Below are 19,795 nucleotides of genomic sequence, written 5' to 3' on the forward strand. Positions count from 1 at the left end.
AGTTAGCCAGGACACCCTACACCTGGATGCAACGTCAAACATAAATATAAGCCTGTCCCTAATCACAAATCTATTCTTACACTGAAAACACCTTAAATTTATCCGTAATACTATGGATATCACTGGACCATGGCTTCAAGAAAAGCATAGACTGTGACTGCTTCAAGATGCAACATCAGTTCCTTCCTCCACGGGTAGCATCATGGATTAATTACACAACAAAAGCTGTGCAAATTAGCGCAACACTATGCTGAGCTCCCCCCTTGATTAAAAACACTGCTTCAATATCACATGAAGCCTGTCCATTGTAATATCTTTGTTTCAGTGATTCTGTAAAATATCTGATTCCAGTAAAGAAAAAAAAAAAAAAACACGGTAACAGTGGAGGGCCGCTTTGGACTAAAAGTGAGCAGAGCGAAGTGCTGACGGGGAAAGACTACTACACTGTTCATAAATAACATTGCCTAAATGTCCCGGGGAATGTTTGAGGAGGCGATGAAGCATGAAACCTCAATTAATATCATACTTGACCTTCATCATTTCTTTTCTTCACTACAGTAAATTTAACAATACAAAGAGAGCAAATCTGGCTGGTGAAAATAGCAGGCTTTGTGTGATATAACTGCTCATTTTATCATGAGAATTTTATCATCTCTGAAATATACCATTTTTTTAAAATGTATTTTTAAGTTGTTTAAAAAGTCTGTTCTTTCTTTTATATTTTTTTCAGTCATTAGTCGTAATCTCCATGGGAGATAAAGTTTTTTAAAAATCTAAGTTGCTCCAAACGTCACATTTTTTAAAATCCCAAGGTTAAGCAGAATTTCAACTCCACATTTCACTGTTTATTTAATGGTGGAGAGACAGTTGAAGGTCAAACCGTCTGAAAGACAAACCAAAAGAAAAGAGGGTGTTTAAAGAACACGAGTTACAGTCTCATCAAGCCAATTACTGCAATAAGAACCATGAACCCAAAAAACTCCCCACAGCCTGAATGCACACGTGCTGAGCTCATCAAAACCAGTAAAACAGCTCAGTTTAGGGGAGAGAACTGTTTCTTGGTGGGAAAAAACTCATGTTAAATGACATTTTAGAAGTCACATTCTAAATATGAGACCATTAAAAACATTAGGATGTGTCCATTCCTGCAGTCATTTAAATGTTATTTATCTATGGCAAAAGACAACATTATGCTAGACACTCTGCTGCCTCACTGCCACTGAGACAACAGAAGACGAGTCGCATGGAAGAACCAGAAAGACAAAAATCAACTGCAGTGAAATACAAACCAAAACTGAGGTCTCCTAATGGGCTCCTCCTGTCATGATAATAACCCGCTTATCCAAAGGCAGTGGAAGATCTTTTAATTAACCACAAATGCAGGAGTTAAGAGTAATTGCTTCCTACATCAGACTGTGCTGGCTTATAGTAAGAGGACTGTGCATCAACTTGATGGTATAGTAATCTAAAACAGTCAAAACACTTCATGTGAATGCCCAACGCAGCAGTGTGAAATTACAGATGACTCTCAATACGCTGCGGCAATGAATCATCCAGCCCTGCATGCACTTAGTCATCGCGGACAGATAAACTCAAATCCAAGTAGCATCTTTGCATGGCAGCTGTTGGTGCTGGCACACCAAATACTAAAATACCTCTGTGAGTTTCATATTTTAAGATTTTGATGTTTCAGGAGTCTTTAAAAATACTGCTACACGTGTCCTGAAGCATGTGGAAGTATTCTTTTTCTCATTCATACGCAAATGCAGATACTTAATTTGAACAGACAATCTACTTCATAGAACACAAATCTTATCTTATAACAATGTGTCTACTGCACACAGATAGACAGACACCATGACAACATAATTTCTGACATATCATGTGCTTCTCAGATATGTTACATAAAACACTTGAAAATCGCCTTTATATCCTTGACTGCATGACTTGTAAAATAAAATAATAAAATGAAATAAAATATACAAACAAAAATAAGTGTAAAATTGTACTTTTTTCTATTCCTGACTGAAGATCTTGCTTAAGCACCAACAGCCCTAGATTTTAAAAAGTATGTGAGTTTTACATTTAGGAAGTGATAAAGCTCAGCCAAATGCTTCCATGGCTGCTGAACAGAGCTGCGGGAATGAGCAGTATTTTGAGCCACACTGCTCATTAAAGAATAGTTTAAGCGATATTTGTTGGATGTCTCTTACAGTTTAATAGGCTTAAGGTCAGAACTCTGACTTTCCAAATAGCAAAATTTAAGCAGGCAAAACCTGCTATAGCAGGCATGTTTCTGTGCTAGTGTGAGTCATTAGCAGAAAAAACAGATACCTCTATATTTTCCTGTACAATTTTACAAAACGATTAGAAACTCATCAGAGGCTGCACCTTGTCCAGATGCTGGGCCAGCAAAGTCCCCAGACCACAATGCTCCCTCCACTGTGTTTCATGAATGACATGAGGTCCAGGTGTTCCTATAATTTTCTTTGTACCCCCAAATATAACACTGTGTCTTTTTAACAAACCCTAACCCCTAAACAACCGAGATGAAGATCAGATCACATTTTTAAAAACAAAAATGTTGGAAAACACATTTCTCAAAATATTGTGATAATAATAATGAACCATGTACCAAGTATTATTTTGTGAACTGAATAAACGGAATCATCCCTGCTGTGCCTACAAACCTGCTTCACGTCACCTGTCTTCACCCACCAGTGTGGCAACTCCTCCATCAGTCCTACATTCCTTATCATCAAGCCAAACTTGGCGCCAACTGTAGTGCGAGCAACGTTTTCATCCGGTATCCATTATGTACAGTTTTACACAAAGAGATAGTGAAAATGCCAGCAGCCATGGAGACCAAAAGTAGAAAGGTCTTTTCCAATCCTATGACTGATGCCGCGTGAAGCAGGCTGCTACCAACCCTGATCTAAAGTAGAGCAAAAAATCTTGTGAAAACCTCTTTTCAATTCGCCCTCTTTTCTGATACTTTTCGAATCTTCTTCACCATTAGTTAAAGGGAGTCTGTAAGCCACAGACAAGTCGACTATTTTAACACTGAGAAGACTACAATGGGTACAAACAAAAATGAAACAGTGTGCCACCAATATGATTAAGTTATCAAACTCAACTATTCTGTCAACATGTTTACTGTACTGAACCAAGAGCTTGGATGAAAGTAATACTTCATTGAAAAACTGTGACTGTTGTTTTCATCTCTCACAGCCCTTAGCATGAAATGCCAGACGAACAACTTTAAATTCATAGTGTTCACAGAGAACTGGGCTTCCCACAGTGCTGGCCTTTAAAAAACAGCAAAACAATATCAAACCCACTGTGTTAGATTGTAGTGCTGTGAGTAAAACACTCAGGAGCTGACTCTGGAGAAAAGACCAGAAGTTGGCACAAACAGCTTCACCTGACCAGGGAAAAAGAGGTGTCACAACACAGAAATCCACTAAGCGGATGAAAAGGGAGGAAAATGGAAAACTGAACCTGATTACTGAACCACTATTGTCCTAGCTGACCATCTTGCATTGTGTTCAACTAATTCATATTTTAATGACCTGCCTGTATCAGCGTTCTCAAATTTCTCAACTTCTCCTCGCTGCTGATGAAGCAGAAAAGCGGCAGAGAGTACATGTGTGTGTCGACTGGGACACAATGTCAGCTTAAAAATGAATTCAGGTTTCATGCAGCATACAGCAGGTCACTGTACACACTTGTGCCGTACAGAGCCATACAGAGCAGACAAATCCTGGTACAACAAAGGGCAGAACAATAATACCAGTAATGTAGTGTGGATTTTGTAACAATACAGTGCGTCAATAGCACTGTCCACTGACTGTATGGAGTCACGATTAACATAATTTATAGATCCAATAAACTGAGTTAACAATGGTCTAATACCAAAACACCCATGTAAGAAACAAAAGGGGAGACTAATACAAGCACAATATTCAAACCTAATTATGTAGCTTAGACTCCCACACACAAAATCATATGAAGACACACACACACACACACACACACACACACACACACACACACACACACACACACACACACACACACACACACGTACATGCAAGCAGAAAGGAAAACAAATAGATCATAATATTCTGTTCTCAAACATGTGGCCTCTCTTTAAAGGATAATTCCCGTTATTTACAACTATATTCTGATAGTTTTGGTCCAATCAACACCTGATCTAAATGTTGACTGAAAAAACAGGTGCCATCAATGCCGACGGCATTCTTAAAGTTAAACTAAAACAGAAAAAAAAAAAAAAAAAAAAAAGAATTAACAGCTATCACATAACATTTCATCTAATCAATCTTTTTGAATACTTGTTGGCATCGCTGATTCCCTGGCTGCCATTGTTCTAATGCTTTCCTGTCATGCTGTCAACAGTAGTTAATGTAAGTGAACCATTACAGTCTAGTTTAAGTAGGTAGACAATGCTTTTTCCACTAACCTTACGACAGATGAGAACAACACCTATCACCATGGTAACTGTCCACATCAAAGATAGCGACAGCTTTATACTCAAGCTCAAAGCTTAAAAGACACAAAAATTAAAAATCAGCGAACAAGACTAGATTTTTAATCAGAAAAACTAGATTAAAATGTTTCTTAAACTTTTGTTGAATAATGCCGGGAGCTGGTGGTGGTGGTGAGTGGCCTAATAGTAACTTGCCAAGAGCTTCAGCCATCGTTGCGTTTGCACTACAAGAGATTAGACTACGCCCTCTGGGCAGCGCTACTTCTTCATCCTCTCATGTTGAACAGAGGGCAGGCTGAATGCTACAGTGACTCACTATCAAAGTGGTATTACGGAACGGGACGGCCTGGGGCTACCTGGTTAGTATCCTAATTTCAGTACAAGAAAAGAAGTGATAGAAATAGAAGCAAAACTGCCGTTGCTTTCCACCGCAGCTCTTGGCAAGTTAAAGAATGACGTTTGATGCTGAGCTCACATGTGTCTTCTAGACTGGTGAGTAAACAGCTGTTAATGCTAACGTTGGCTATGTAGCGATAGCAAAAACCTAGATATAGCACCTTTAAAAGTTGATCTGAATGGGGTTGTGATTAAAACATCCATTGTAAAATCTCAAATCACTTCTGCGACATAACAGCAGGAAGAGGGTGCTTTAACACAGCAGTTGGCACATGTGCTTGTGCCAGTGTAGTGTGTATGGTCTTAGCCAAGAAAGCTCTCTTTAATGTATTAACATGAGAGGGAAGTGCCATTCCTAGACTATCCATTCCTAGATAGCAACGACCTACTGTTGGGATGTTTTAAAGTCCATTAAACATACCTTGGCTAAAGAGGCACTGTTTGCCCTGTGTTCTCTCAAAATATAATGATAGGAAGAAAAGCAAAAAAGAGAGGTGAGAGAGGAGTTGAAGCTTTCGATGTAGGTGGGAAAATGCCAAGAAGCTTTAAGTCAGAAAACAGGCATAAAGCCCAGTAGAAACAGGACAATGGTTTTGATTAGTTTCTGTTGTTTAGAATATACTGTAAAGAAGGACAACAACAACATAGACACAATGGAAATTCAACATGCAAGGCAGGCCAGTGGGAGAGGAAGCGGGTGGCGTGTAACTCCAAGATCGATTTGTAGGCATGGTCAACAGTGCTGGGTTTGACGTGCAGTTCATACAGAAAAATCAGATCCATTGTGAAACAGCAAAAGGTTTGACTTCAGAGGGACACTTTCCTTTTGCATTCACAACAGATTCCAGGGACAGAAAGAAGTTAAATATGGCTGAAACACATGACAAAAAAAGCACCCAGACCATAATTTTTGGCTGGTTAACTACTTGGACAGCCACGGTGTTTATGATCTCTGTTAGGAGCTTGGTTTAATCTGGCAGCGATGTCTGTTATGTTACGAGATTTAATCTGACTGATCTCTTTGTCTCCATCTCACTTGTCAGTGGGGACTGAGCAGATCCAGCAAATCGACCTCTGCCGGCACACGCTTTTACATCCAAGGCAAACAAGGACAAGTGATTCGATACATAGCCACTGCAGAACTACTCGATGAGGATGATAAGCATGCCATCTGTCATTTCTTAACATATTTTCACGAGCTCACACTGAAGCACGTCACACCTGATTGGTCCAATTGCAAATGTAACAGCTACAGATGAATTAAAACCATATAAATATGTATTATATAGGCCCAATATAGCAAATTAAAAGTAATTTAAGACACTGCTTATTTTAAGTTGATAAAACACTTGATTAACAGATTAGGAGTGAATATTTTCCATAACAGTCAACAGAGTGTAACAGACTTCATTTTATAGAATCTATCATCAGATAATATTTTTCACTTTATTGATAAATCATTGAAATAATTTGTGAATCATTAATTCATTGATGGAAAAGATGCTACAGTTACATTAAACATTGTCTGAATTTATATGCCTTATGGACTTGTGTAATAATAGTTACACATACATTAAATATTCTGTCCTACAATCTGAGTCTGCTGCCCAGAAAGATCCAATCACCCTCTCACAATGCAAAATGTGTACAAAAGAGAAAAACAATATACATTACTAAATGAATTCAGACTGGATGTTTTCTATTTTCTGCTGATGGCGAAAAACATTTTTTTTAACAAGTTACTTCCTTATTTCATAAATAATCCCCCAGTTTCTGTCTTTCTTCTAAATTCACTTTAACAGTTTCACTGGCAAATGTCTACTGTACAGTATATAGCATCTGTGTGGCATTGAAAGTACAGATACTCTTGATTTATCCACTTTAAATAAGCCAAAATACACTCATATGATAGATAATAATAAGACAGCAACATCTAATCATTTTAACCAGATACACATGTATGCACGCACACACACACGCACACGCACACACACACACACACACACACACACACACACACACACACACACACACACACACACACACACAGGCACATTCCTGAGCACAACATAACTGGAAAAAAGCCGCGTACTTACAAGGAGACTCTGCTTTATCCTGTTTCTATTTTTTCCCCAGACTTTGCAGGACAAAAGCAACGTTTTAAGCAAAAGAAACGGGTGAAGAGGGGAGAGTTGGACAAAGCAGAAGCTCATTCCATTCAGAACTAAAATCCTGCCGGAAGAAAAGCAGAGTAAACGGCTTACTGAGACAGAAGGGGAAAGAGAGGGAGAAAGAGGGAGGGGCGGGAAAACCAGACAGCACTTGAGAGGGAGACTGGAGGAGAAAGAAAGAGCGAGTACCGGAGCGAATATGGGTGGGCGGGGGGCAGTCCGGACCAAGAGATAGGGAGAGAGAAGGGGGGGGGGCAACTGAAGCATGTTTAAGGAGCCTTTCCTAATCTGTACTCACATCGTCCTCATTGAAATCTGTACTGTTTCAGGACCATGGCCAGAGCCCTACCTGTTACTGTTAAGGGAGAAGATGTCAACTTAAAACTGTAAAAAAATACAGGAAAACAATGGGACAAAAAATGACACAAGCAAGAAGATGAATGTAAATATCTGTAATAATTCAACCCCTGCGAGGTAAATCATGTGACTACCAGTTTTCTCTAACACATGACCAGAGTCAGTTTAAGTAAAACCTCACCCAAGGACTGTAAGATTGGCCTACTGATCAAATGGAGATGCAGATCAATGCACTGTTCAAGTTCTGTTCAAGAACTCAAGATACACATCAGCTTGCATGCCAGGCACATCAGGGTCAGGTGCTGTTACCCTCCTGCCTGCCTCAGCTGCATCTGCCTGAACTCAGCTAGACCCAGAGAAACCACTGATTGGATGAATGGTTCCGGCATCTATGAATTTCTCATTTTGTCCATCAATTTCCACTAAAGCTTTCCAGTTTATACTAAATTTCAACTTCTAAGCAAATTTTTACCTGTGTAAAATTAAAATTGGAGTGCATGTCAGGCTTGCAAATTCAAGCCATCACTGGAAAAAGCGATTCAGTTGGCTGTGATCCCACTTTCACAAGCAGTGAGGGGAAAAAGGCAGGCAAAATAAGAAAAGTCATGTTGAAGTGAGGGGAAACACTGCCACCTGCTGAATGTATATGCCTCAGACTAATGAATAGCTTCAGGAAGCTGTTGGAAATCCAATCTAAGGCTAAATTAAAACAAGATTCATTCATGGAAGGACAGGTAATTTAGACGAGAGGGCTTATAAATGGAAAGGCTGTAGATGCGACACCAGTACCTACTAATGAGAAATTCAAGTCACTAATTCAAGGCTAAAGTCAGTTTTACACAGAAAGAATCGCATAGCTTATGGACAAAGAGAGACTTGATAGTCAAGTCAGAACAGGAATACACATGATACACATGATGTGCCCACAGTTTACACTGTGCTCTCTTGAGGAGATTGATAGGAGCTCTTTGTTCCACTGACAGAGAGGGGAGGGCAGGATAATGAATGTAGGCACCCTGTCACTGATCCATGTTTGTCTAACACCATGGACAAAGAATGAGCTGCTCTGAAAGAGCCTGAAGGCAAAATCATCCATAAATTTAATTTTGATAAGCTATAACAAAATATTCCCTGACATATTAAAGCATTATTCTCAGTAGCAGCGGCATTCGCAGATATTTAATTTTCTGTAGACAGAATCCCATAGTGTCCCTCTTCTCATATTCTTTTAAATCCTCCTCCGACAATGTAGGTGGCAGGGAGGGTCTGATGAAAGACCCCAGTGAGTTGCACTATGGGAGTCATAGTATCCAACGTTTTTTGGAGCTTGACCCACACTAAATGTCAACAGTTTACTGAGAATGGTGGGATAAAAAAAATAACTGTTGAGTCAGCGACAGACTCGTGAGTAAATACACCTCATTCAAAAGTGAATGGCAACAATTCTTCACACAAACATGTTGATCACACATGCAAAACAACAGGTAAGTACAAGAGGTTACCTCAGGGCATAGCGTTGAGGCAAACTTATCCGGCCAATGAGCAAACAGACAAATGGTAACTGACAGCTTGAGGAATGAATATATATAAAAAATGTTATAACTGACCTTCTCTATTTTAATGAAAAGTTATATTGGAGTGAAAACATGGTTATACTGTAGTCTGATAAATGGACCTTTTTCATAATAACTTATATTCTTGTGTTTTACTATCATCCAAAAACTAGTGAGCTTTTGACATATGCTTCATTTTAATAGCATCGCATAGCAAAACCAATTATACTGTGGCTTTTGCAAACTTAGTTGAGATGTTAAAACTATCTCAACTAAGGCAGCTCTTAACTTCACTACATTTCAAACAGACACACTGTTTTCTTTAAAAGGAAGAAAACACACAAATACTGTGGCCTGTTCAATAGCCATTTCAAAATACAAGTATACAAGCATTCCTCTCCTGCTTACTGGAAGTCATAAGCTAAAAAGCACTCACATTCTCTGCCAGTTTATATTTAGTGATCTGACTTTCAAACAGAGGCCAGAGGAATATATAGCCTGTCTTAGTCTATGTAGACCCTGTCTACAAAAGACTGGGACACAGAGGCTTTGGGATGATGCCAGGGTGAAACGTGAAGAAAACGGTCTTCCCAGGCTTTTCCCACAGCCTTTGACCAGCAACACCTAAGAGAACCATACAAGAATAAGTCTTGGAAAGGAGAGTGTTCTGTTGTCAGGAGGAGGATGAATGGAAGCTCAGTTCTCACGGTACCGTTAGCCTACTCCAGTTTGTTTTCCAATTCAACTGAGCAGTCAGCGCTGCCCTCTCCTGGCTCAGACTGGAATCTGAATTACATTAAAGAAGGAGGGTGTGAGCTGAAACACCGGCTGTGCTGAATATCAAATGCCAGGAGACACTGGAGACCAGTGGCTAGAGGGAAATCAAATATATACAAATTTTTAGGCAGGTCTGAGAACCACGCTGAATGTGTTGTATCAGTACTGAATACACCTTTCACCAGCAGGGATCTTGACTGAACTAACAATTCAGTTCAGAAGAAAAACACACTCTTCTGTGTTTGCTCAGACTGTATCGACCCAGCCTTTATTTATCAAAGTTGGATTCTTACCACTAACATCTTGCACCAGTTACTCATGGGTGCATTATACTCTTGCAGCTTGAACTTCCACAATAAAAGGCATGTCATGCTGCTTAAGTTTTCCAAATAAGTAGCTGCCTGCTTCAGCTGCCCTTACCAGACTGATCGTTCATCATGCGGATGGCTTTGGCTTTGGCCAACTCCAGTGCTGTGACCCATCTCTGCCGCTCCACTTCTGTGCTAGCCTTCAGGTGGTAAGTGCGGCCGCCACTGCTCAGGACAATATTGCAGGCGTCCTCTGTGTCGATGTGTGCTGTCGCCAAGTTGATTGTTCCACGACATGTATGGGCCATCTCCGCCTGCGTCCTGCAATAAAATGCCAGGCAGAAAGAAAGACAGAGAAAGACAGAGCGAGAGAAGGACAGGCAGACAAGAAAGAGCTGAAGAACTGGTCTTGGACATGAGTTAAACGTCATCGCTCACAGTATTTGTCCAAAAACCACTCCATTCATAAATATATAATTGCAAAGTAGTAGTATAATTCAGCTAAGTTGTAGGTAGGATAGTGCAACTCAATAAGCACAAGCAGGGAGGCAGGGAGGGGTAGAGGACTGCCACAGTGATCATGTCAGGAGTCACCAGGCAGTAGCCAGGCAGTAGTGGCAGTAGTATCTGTTCATTTGACTGAATACACACCATCCCTGAAGCACATTCATTGATGAGACCTAAACCTGCATTAGCTAATGTGGACATACAGGATAGTTTGAACTTCTAATTTGCTCAGCATGACCTGCCTGCCCTGTTGTGCGTGTGTGGAATTGTGGGCACTCTGTGTAGCCTCCACTAAGACCAACTGTTGCACATTCAGTGGGCCACATTACTCTAGATAACAAGGCCATTGTCTGGCTCCAAGCCTGTGTAGTGAACAAAACCAAACAATGAATAACAGTGGGAACAAAGAGAGAACAGAGTGTGAGAGGTGGTAAAAAAAAAATGACAGAGAGATAGCAGGGGAGAGAGAGCCAAAGCAGCCGGGTAAGAGATTAGAACAAAGAAGGGCAACAGAGTGTTGTATGTGTCTGTGCATAATTGCACTGCTTAAGTCTTACACAAAAATATACATAGCATGCATAGGTTTATAATACATTTCCAGTAAATCAAAAAAATGTGGGGTTGCAAATCTTCCAAAACGGACAAATACAGTGGAATTTATTACGTAGCATAATTATAAGCAAGTTAGTCTACAGCCTGACAAGTTTTTAAATGAGGTTCTTGTTAGAATTCCATTACTACAACTAATTTGATTAACTGAAAAACAGAAGATTCAAGAGAAACATTACATTTACAGTTCTGTGTTGGAAAGTGGGCTGTCTGACATTCTGTCACAGTTAGACGAGCTAAGCTGCGGGGCAGGGATGGGCCATCATGTCCCTCAGAGAGCTGAGTGTATGCAGGTTTTCATTCCAGCAAAAGACAGCTGATTTTGCTGATTAACACCTATAACCAGAGGGCATAAACTAATCAGCAAACTCAGATGCTGCGCTTGCTTCAGATAGAACAAATCTTCAGCCCTCCATGTCACGATTGCCCGTCCATACGCTTGGAAACAGCCACTTTGAAGCATGCAGTCATGCAATCATCTGGATTTGTCTGTGGGTGCTAACATCCAGTTATCCATTCTCAGTTAGCCTTCACCGCTATGAGCAGCTGCCTCTCAGCAGCATTAAGCTCTACAGCAGCTCCAGTCTCAGTTGACACAGACAAGGTGGCTGCCTCCCAGTTAAGCCAGGGGTTGAAGTGTATTTATAAGTTCTTCCAGGCAGTGACTTCCCTCCCACTGCCACTACTGGCTGAAGTCAAGTCTTGTTATGATGCCAATACAGAACAATGCTTCAGTGTACCACTCTTCTGCTGGCACTCGGTGCACATCAGTTGTGCAGACAAGACCATGCTGGGGCCATGCGAAGCCATGAGGAGGGCGGGCAGAGATGCTGCACAGCCCAGTTTCCAACCTCGCCCAGCGGAGTTCAGCTGCAGAGTCCTGGCTCTAAGTGGGTCAACAAACTGAATGTGCATCTGATGAGTAAGATGAGATCCATGCAAAATCACTTCGGCCCTGTGGGGAGGTGAGGCCATGCAAAGGCCACGAATTTTATTCAGTCAAGGAAACTACCAAAGCTGGGAAAGAGAGATAAGGGCTACAGGGGCATTAAGGCTCTAATAGGGCAGGGGGCGAAGGTGAGAGGGGGCAGCTAAGGGCATGAGGGAGAGTCCTGCGTGTTCCACTGAGCCAGGAGAGAATTGCAGTGCTTTACCTGTCAGTCCCCTGTGCACACATCCTCATAAAACACAAATCCACCGATCTGGAGCATGTAATGACAGAACAACAACCAGTGAACAACATACAACAGACAGCCATAAGCATGAGGAGACATGCACAGACGGGCAGAGGAAATATGACACAGTACCCAGAGCATGAGAATGTAGATAGGTTTTGTTGTGGCTGGGGGCTGAAATATCACAAGACATGGAGGGAGAGAGCCAGAGAAACGCTGCGGAACGTGCCGAGCTGAAGACAGAGAGGAAACATAAGAGAAAAAAACCAAAGCAATGATACTGCAACATGAACATCATGACATGACCTTCTGAAACACGAAGACAATGAGATGGTGAGAAATGCGGCCCGACTCCTTGCTCTCTCTAACGTCACTCTGCTGCTCTCACCCTCACATAAAAACAAAAAGACCAACCGGACAGGCACACACACAGAGACACTTTTACATACACACACACACATTAGCCCGGTGCTAAGACCAACGAAGAGCCCATTAACAAGATTAGATCACAGCATCCACATCTCTTGGTCCAGTCACTCTGCTGATGTGCCAGGCTTGTAAACATGGCCGAGGCCAGGCTTTACCCTGCAGCTGGGCCCAACGTTGGCTAGCTCACCACCTCCTTTCCCCCAGAAGCTGAGCGTGCCAGCAGTAACACCATAACCTGACTCTCCAAAGGGACACGAACGGTGTCAAGCCCCCACTGAGCACTTAAATTGATACTATCTAGTTACTCTCCCGCAGCTGAGAAGAAAACGCGGCGGGCCTAGTCTACTATGAAAGGCAAGGCCGGATTCACTGATACAGCAGCTTCAATACCACTCACAGCTTTCATGCCCTGTAATCTTCCCTCAAGCACCAAGCCAGATTTACTTTAAGAGGTGAGCAGGTAGTGTGGAGAGTATTAAAACTGGAAGCTAAAGTCAATTAAGAAATTAAAAATGAAAGAAGTTCAGCGAGAGAGGGAGGGCATAGATCTTGTCACATATCCTGGTGAGAACAGCACAATGAGGCTCTTTGGGTGATTTAAACTAGAAGAGACAAGGCAAAAGGCTGACGTGGAAGAGAAGAGAGTCAGCCTTGCAGTGTCAGAGCCAGAAGTAATCAATAACAAGTGCGATGTTGAATCTCTATAAAACTCATTACAACTGAACAGGCTGAGTGCTGAGTGTGTCAGTTTGTCCACGGAGTCAAAGCATTGATTATGGTCCTCCACTGCCCTTTGGCTTCTCAGCTACAAGTTAGAGAAGTAGGCCTTTGCGTTGACAACAGCAGGCCTTGGGAATGGAGGTGATCCCTTATTTCCCTGGCTAGACCTCTAATTAGCAGTCAGTCTCTATTGATTTATCAGACATATAAACTGGCATTTTAAAAAGGGCAAACAAATATTGAACACTCCAAATCAAACAACTGATCGATGCATGCTGAGCTACCTCTGATGTGACATACAGTAAGTTGTCTGGGCTTTAAAGTGCATATCGTATGATAGAGCTCAGTCTGTTATGAACATTTTTTCCAGTCAATCATATCATACACTGATCTTTCTTAGAATAGGGGCCAACATGTTTCTTACAATGTTTCAACTTCAAACACGCTAAAGTCACTGAAAATATTAGTGTAAAAACAGCAATTGTAAACTTAAGTATTATTAAAATAGCGAGCTGTAAGGCTCATTTCTCTGTGTATTCATCTTATAATTGTATAAAAGGAACATAAATGTGTACATCTGAGAATCAACACAATTATCACTTGACATACAATGAAGACACAATAATTAACATGTTGTCACATTTGTCTGACTGTTTCCCTTTTACTTGACTCAAAACAGAAGTGCAGATAGTCGGCCAGAGAAGGCACACATGGAGGCACACAAAGCCTGAAGTCAGACACACACATTGGGTCTGCCGGGAAGACATTAGTGGAGGAGACAACTCATGCGCTTCACTGCCTCTGTGCTCAGATGTCGACGGGCTACCTTTACCTCGGGGACAGCAGTCGCCTTATAACATAATGGACTATTAATAGAGTTCAGAGGCAACGTGCATCTTTCCTTTCACTGCGAGTGCAGGCAGGAGTAGGCCTTTGGCTACCATACCTCTGTGTCAAATAACGCTTTGCTGACAACAGAAGGCAATCAGGCTGCTTGAGAAAGTGTAACACCAGAGTGTTGGGCAAGACTGTAGCCAGGAATGAAATGGCCTCAGACTGTGGTTTTGATCACATTTTTCTGCAGGCACACTCAGTTAAAAATGTTCTCTATCCAATCTGAAAATTTATACCATTGAAGATTGCATTTATGACTGCGGGAGCGTCAGGGAAGCATCGTGAGTCAAAAATTTGCCTTGCAGTCACGGGACCCAGACTCATAACATCATACCAACAAGAAATCACCCTGAAGAAGAGCCTTTTAAGCCTTTAGTTTAAATAAGGCAGTGAACCCCTGCCTGCTTCATAGCCGATTTTGCAATCTATCCTCTCAGTGAAAGATGAAACTTGAAAAGACAATTTTCCTACAGGGATCAGCTTAGTGTCACATTATTTTTATTCCTGGAATCAACTATAGTTTGCATTAACACATTAGGCTAGTAGTTAGAGGGTTTTTCTTTTAAGTCATTTCCGATTTGTGAAGGCGTTTAAACTTCACAGTCTCAGCTTTGACTATTAGTACTTTTAGCACAGGAAGGTGGGTGCATCTTCATTCTGCTGTGAATCATTTAATTAGGAAAACTGGGTCAGACAGGGTGAACAACTTTTGCAACAAATGCACCATCTCTTCTTTCATGTGGACCATGCATATACACAGGTGGTTCACGGCCTCCCGGTGAGGCATCATTAATTGCTTCATGCAAATCCCATAGTGCAAAAGCTCCAAATGTTCAGTCTATTCATTAATAGATTTTCTTGGCAAGAGAGACACTTTGGAACTAAACATAACAAGAATCCATGGTAGGTTTAAATTGGTAAATGTGCACAAAGGGCAGTGTGACCTAGAAAGCTACAGAGCAGATCATTTCAATGTTGACAAAAGCCGTCAAGTGGTAGCGAGCAAGCTGGTCAAACATGCAAGAGCCATGCAGTGAAAACAATGACAAGAGTCAACCTCTTGCATGACAAAATAATCACAATTCAGAGGCCCACTCATAGCTTTCTCAGAGCTCTCAACTGCATCTCACTGTCTTCATCAGTGAATGAAGCTGGCTCAGGTTAAAGCTCTGTAAATGGAAAAAAAGTGAACCTTAAAGTTGAGCTTATCCTGTCACACATACTGTTCCCACTGTTAAGATTGAATTTCCTCAGACTGGACCATGTGACAGTTAATTCACCTGCTAGCAAGGCTGTATTAACATTAGACTGAAAATGAAAAAGCTGATGTTGGTTGTTTAGATTTGTTTTAGACATTCAGAGACAAGACTTGTTTATAAATAAATACAATCTAATTAGACTTTCATGAACAATATACAGGAGACTTCTGTATTGAAGTAAACTGAATGTGTGAAGGACTGAATATCTGTCTCCCAGCGATTGGACATGCTTTATGATCCATTCAGTGTTTCCATGTTGTGCCTGCACACCCACACCTGTGGAAACATGACTCCCTTGCACGAAGCACCTGAGCCACAGGTGTCAGGCTGTTGTAGAGCCAGCCTCAGCTCACAGCTTGCAACTGTGTGATCAGACCGAAGACAGACTGATAATGACAGCGACCGTCTCCGGAAACATTATCTCGTTAGAGTGATCACACTGCGCAGCCCGGGACGTTTGCTAATGCACTGAATGAATACATTTGTGAAACAGTGACCTCGAGGGCTTAAAAAGAAACAATTAGAAGGTCCAGTTTATTGACTACACTTTAAAGGAGTAGTGCCTGTTGTCGCGTTAGTGTCCCTGAGGGGCGGACAGCTGGATCTTCAGCTGTCAGCAGTCCAACGACTCAGGCTAGCGGGCTAGCTCAGTTTTCTAGCTAACGTCGGTACTTGCTGTGGCCACATTTCTGTCACTTTACTGAGTCAGAAAGCCTCGATGCTATCGCTGCTCTATAAACGTCTCTCCGTGTCGGTGCCGTTATGCAACCCGTGGTCGGTCAAAGTAAAACGCCTGTGTTTTCTCACTGTCAGCTTGAAGTAAACACACAGCTTTAGCCCGCCGCTAGCCAGCTGGGGCAGCCAGCTGTAATGATGCACCGACATATAAATATGACTCGGCTGTGCGCCTTGATTTTGGGAAATGTTGCACTCCGCGTCTGCGGAATTTACCTGTAATATGAGAGCAGGCCATTGCTGAGGACAAACCATCGCCGCTGGTATCCTTTCAAGTAGTTGGTCCACTTAAAAAGCCAGCCTTTGTACGTGTCCGACCCCGGTGCCGGGGCCGCGGCAGAGGCGGATGCCGAGCCCTTCCCTTGCTCGCTCATCCTCCGCTACGCCGCACGCCGAAAGGGCGCAGGATAAACCGGGGACAGCTGGGACAGGGACGCTACCCCACCGGGACTAACGGGGCGAGGACGTCGGCAGTGACGGCGGAGCTCGACGGAGGAGTGTCGGGTCTAGGGCGACATGGACCGCCGTGGACCCCCTTCACATGACGCCGGAACGGACACCGGAGGAAAGACGAGAAGTGATGCCAAGACACTTTGCTGATGCAGACTGCAGAGGATTCAGAGCACAGAGCTGCAGTGGATAGAAAGGAAATTCAATTACATGGCCTCCACATAATCTGATCGGGCCGTCGCCAAACCAGCAATGATTTCCATGACGACGGAGATACAGAGTTTATGGCCGTCACTTTAGGAGGGAGCGGCCGCTAACCCGGCCCGTCATGTAGTCTGTGTTTGAATCGGAATGACCGCTCTACCCATTCCGCTCTATGAGCCGGACCTGCACCACGTGATGTTGTTATCTAAACATCCCTAAACATTTGACATGCGGTTTCGGGCCGCGGATCTCAGACCTGATACTGGTCAGGTGAGCAGACAGACGCGGCGCAGGCCGGAGCAAACACGGACACGCATAAAAGACGCCCACTGGTATCAGAGCAAAGTAGTAACAAGCCTCTGGCTCCCGTTCACTTCATTCAGCGGTAGAAAAAAAAAAAAAAAACCTGACTTCATTACGATATCGGGCAACGTTGGGGCTCAGGCGATGAACTACATGGTCAGTGGGATCCACGTCTGGATTACCCACAAGGCCCCAGACCTCCACGGGCCACAAGTGCCCCTCGGCCATTGCCTGCTGATTGATTATTGGTAGTTTCCTGCATTAATCTTAAAACTGTCCTGTAGAAGGGATCCTATGTCAAAACCTTCAGAAACTTCGTTATTTAGTTTAAACTGTGATCGTATGGTGCATATCCCCATATGAAATATTGTTTAATAACAATGACCACAAACAGACTGACAATCAGAGCAGTCGATAAAGCGATCGGGGGATCAGTAATGGCCCAGCAACAAACTCTTGCTCCTGGGATCCGTAACAGGTTAATGTGGTCGCATTTACCCACAAGGAAAGTTGGGCGAGATGACCTGAAGAACCGTCATGCGGTTGAATTAATGAATCGATTAGTTTGTATTTCGGCGATTGTCATTATCTCACTGCCAACTTAAATGAAGGTAGGTCAGTTATTACGTTGGGAAGATCACCAGATGATCGTCTACAATGAAGCGTGCACGTTAAAGCAAAAATCCAGCACCTGGAGGAGGTTTGTGTGTGACGCCTGATCCGCCTCTGGTTTTGGCGCCTAATAACATCGCCTTACCACAAGGTGGCAGTGTTGTCACAAAAGATCTTAATGTGGTACAATTGTTGCACAGGATTGAAAAGTGACCGGAGAAAGGTTGCTGTTCTCAAATGCATTTAATAATTCATCATGTGTCAAAAAAAAAAAAAAAAACCCAAACAAATTTACTCACAGTACTAACACAGTAAAAATAAATACAAGTAATATTTCTGATAAAAAACTGTAGCCCTTTTTATTTGGAAACGCGCACACAAACAAACTGATGAGAACTCGTGCTACACACAGTTGCTTTCTAGTGTATGTCTGCTACATATTTCTTTTGTTTTATTAGAAAAACAAACAAAAAACTAACACAGCCATCTGCCCTGATTGAAGGGTTCAACACTACATCTTGGAGAGAATCATGAGCTTGTGCTCTAACATGCCAGTGAAAAACGACCACATTCACTCCACTCAGCTGCTCATTACATTGTCAGAAAATCATGTATTACAAAAAAAATAAACACAACATCACATTTTCACATCAGTGCAGTTAAACCCTGACCTGCTGGCTCTACCAACAAAAGCATGCAAGTCAATTACTCTATGAATCACTCTTATATACAATAGGTCTGCTTACTTTCAGTGCAGCCATATTCACAAACTACCTAGCTAGGTCTAATCAAATGAAAAAGCAACTTTTAATCTCACAACATTACCAATTAGACACTATTCAGATACTGATATCAAAGCTTTATTAAGGTTCCCTGTGTGTCTGTGATGCACTCATGGGGTGTTTTGTGGAAGTCATTGAGCTTTGCTTCCTAATTTCTGCAGGAAATCCGAGCATGAGTGGATTACATCTACTGTGTGAGGCATTTTTAATATATGGTAGTACATATAGTCAGTCAGGAAATCCCTGTGGGATTGTATTGCTCCATCCTAATCCAAAGCTTCAACATCTGTCTCTTATCTTGCTGTGTCTGTCCTTTGTGTGTGAATGTCAGCTATCAAACCTGCCTCTCTCTGTCTCCCTCTCCCTCACTGGCCCTCTCGCTCTCTCCGTCTCTCCCTCTCTCTCTCTCTCTCTCTCTCTCTCATATACACACACATCCAGATTGCTTGTACAGGTTCTCGTTTCAGGCTCTGTAGCCTTCTGCAGGTCCCCAGTTTCCTGGATTTAATGCATTCATCAGAAACAGACACTGAGTGAGGGGAGGGAGCAGATTAAAGTCCTACAGTACATCACGATAAGTGTCTGCAGTATTTTCTGCTGCAAGACAACCTTAAAACACCCTTTGTTTAAACAAACAGCTTTTACCCTGGGCCAAGTTTGTAACAGGGACAGGGAAAGAAAAACAACGTAGGCTACTATTCACAATCTAAAATGAAACACCATCCAATCGTATCTGTACATTTCCAGATAATCTCCCCAGAAATGAATGAATGTTTTTTGCTCTTTATCTATTCTATCTTTTTGACCATTACATTCAGATAAATCCAAATATGTCAGATATGAGCACCTGCTGTTAACCTTACTCAATATGACAAATTCAAAGGAAGACTCGATGATATTGCTGCCTCTCCATTTTGAGTCTCACAAACACAGCTTCCATCCTTTCAGGTCCAGCTACAACCACAAGACAATCCTCAATAAGACCTGCTGCTGTGTGATTTTGGGAAGCACGGCCTCAAATGCCTAACTGTCTAACTGACGTGA

General features: G+C 42.2%; 1 protein-coding gene across 4 annotated transcripts in view; it reads right to left on the reverse strand.

Moving 5' to 3' along the window:
- The window catches only part of osbp2b (oxysterol binding protein 2b), a 52,010-nt gene extending 33,911 nt beyond the window's left edge, over nucleotides 1-18,099 (reverse strand). Inside the window, exons 1-3 of one of the 4 annotated variants that reach the window (XM_040155234.1) lie at nucleotides 18,049-18,075; nucleotides 16,617-17,006; nucleotides 10,185-10,393 (exon numbers count right to left, since the gene is read on the reverse strand). In XM_040155234.1, coding sequence (XP_040011168.1) covers nucleotides 10,185-10,393; nucleotides 16,617-16,774 — 367 coding nt within the window. In that variant the 5' untranslated portion in view covers nucleotides 16,775-17,006; nucleotides 18,049-18,075. Of the gene's footprint in view, nucleotides 1-10,184; nucleotides 10,394-16,616; nucleotides 17,007-17,855; nucleotides 17,987-18,048 lie in introns of those variants that run through there. The other 3 variants (XM_040155235.1, XM_040155236.1, XM_040155237.1) reach the window with 3 other exon arrangements.
- Between the last annotated feature and the right edge of the window lie 1,696 nt (nucleotides 18,100-19,795).

Source organism: Xiphias gladius, chromosome 19 (genome assembly GCF_016859285.1).
Source record: "Xiphias gladius isolate SHS-SW01 ecotype Sanya breed wild chromosome 19, ASM1685928v1, whole genome shotgun sequence".
Classification (NCBI taxonomy): domain Eukaryota; kingdom Metazoa; phylum Chordata; class Actinopteri; order Istiophoriformes; family Xiphiidae; genus Xiphias; species Xiphias gladius.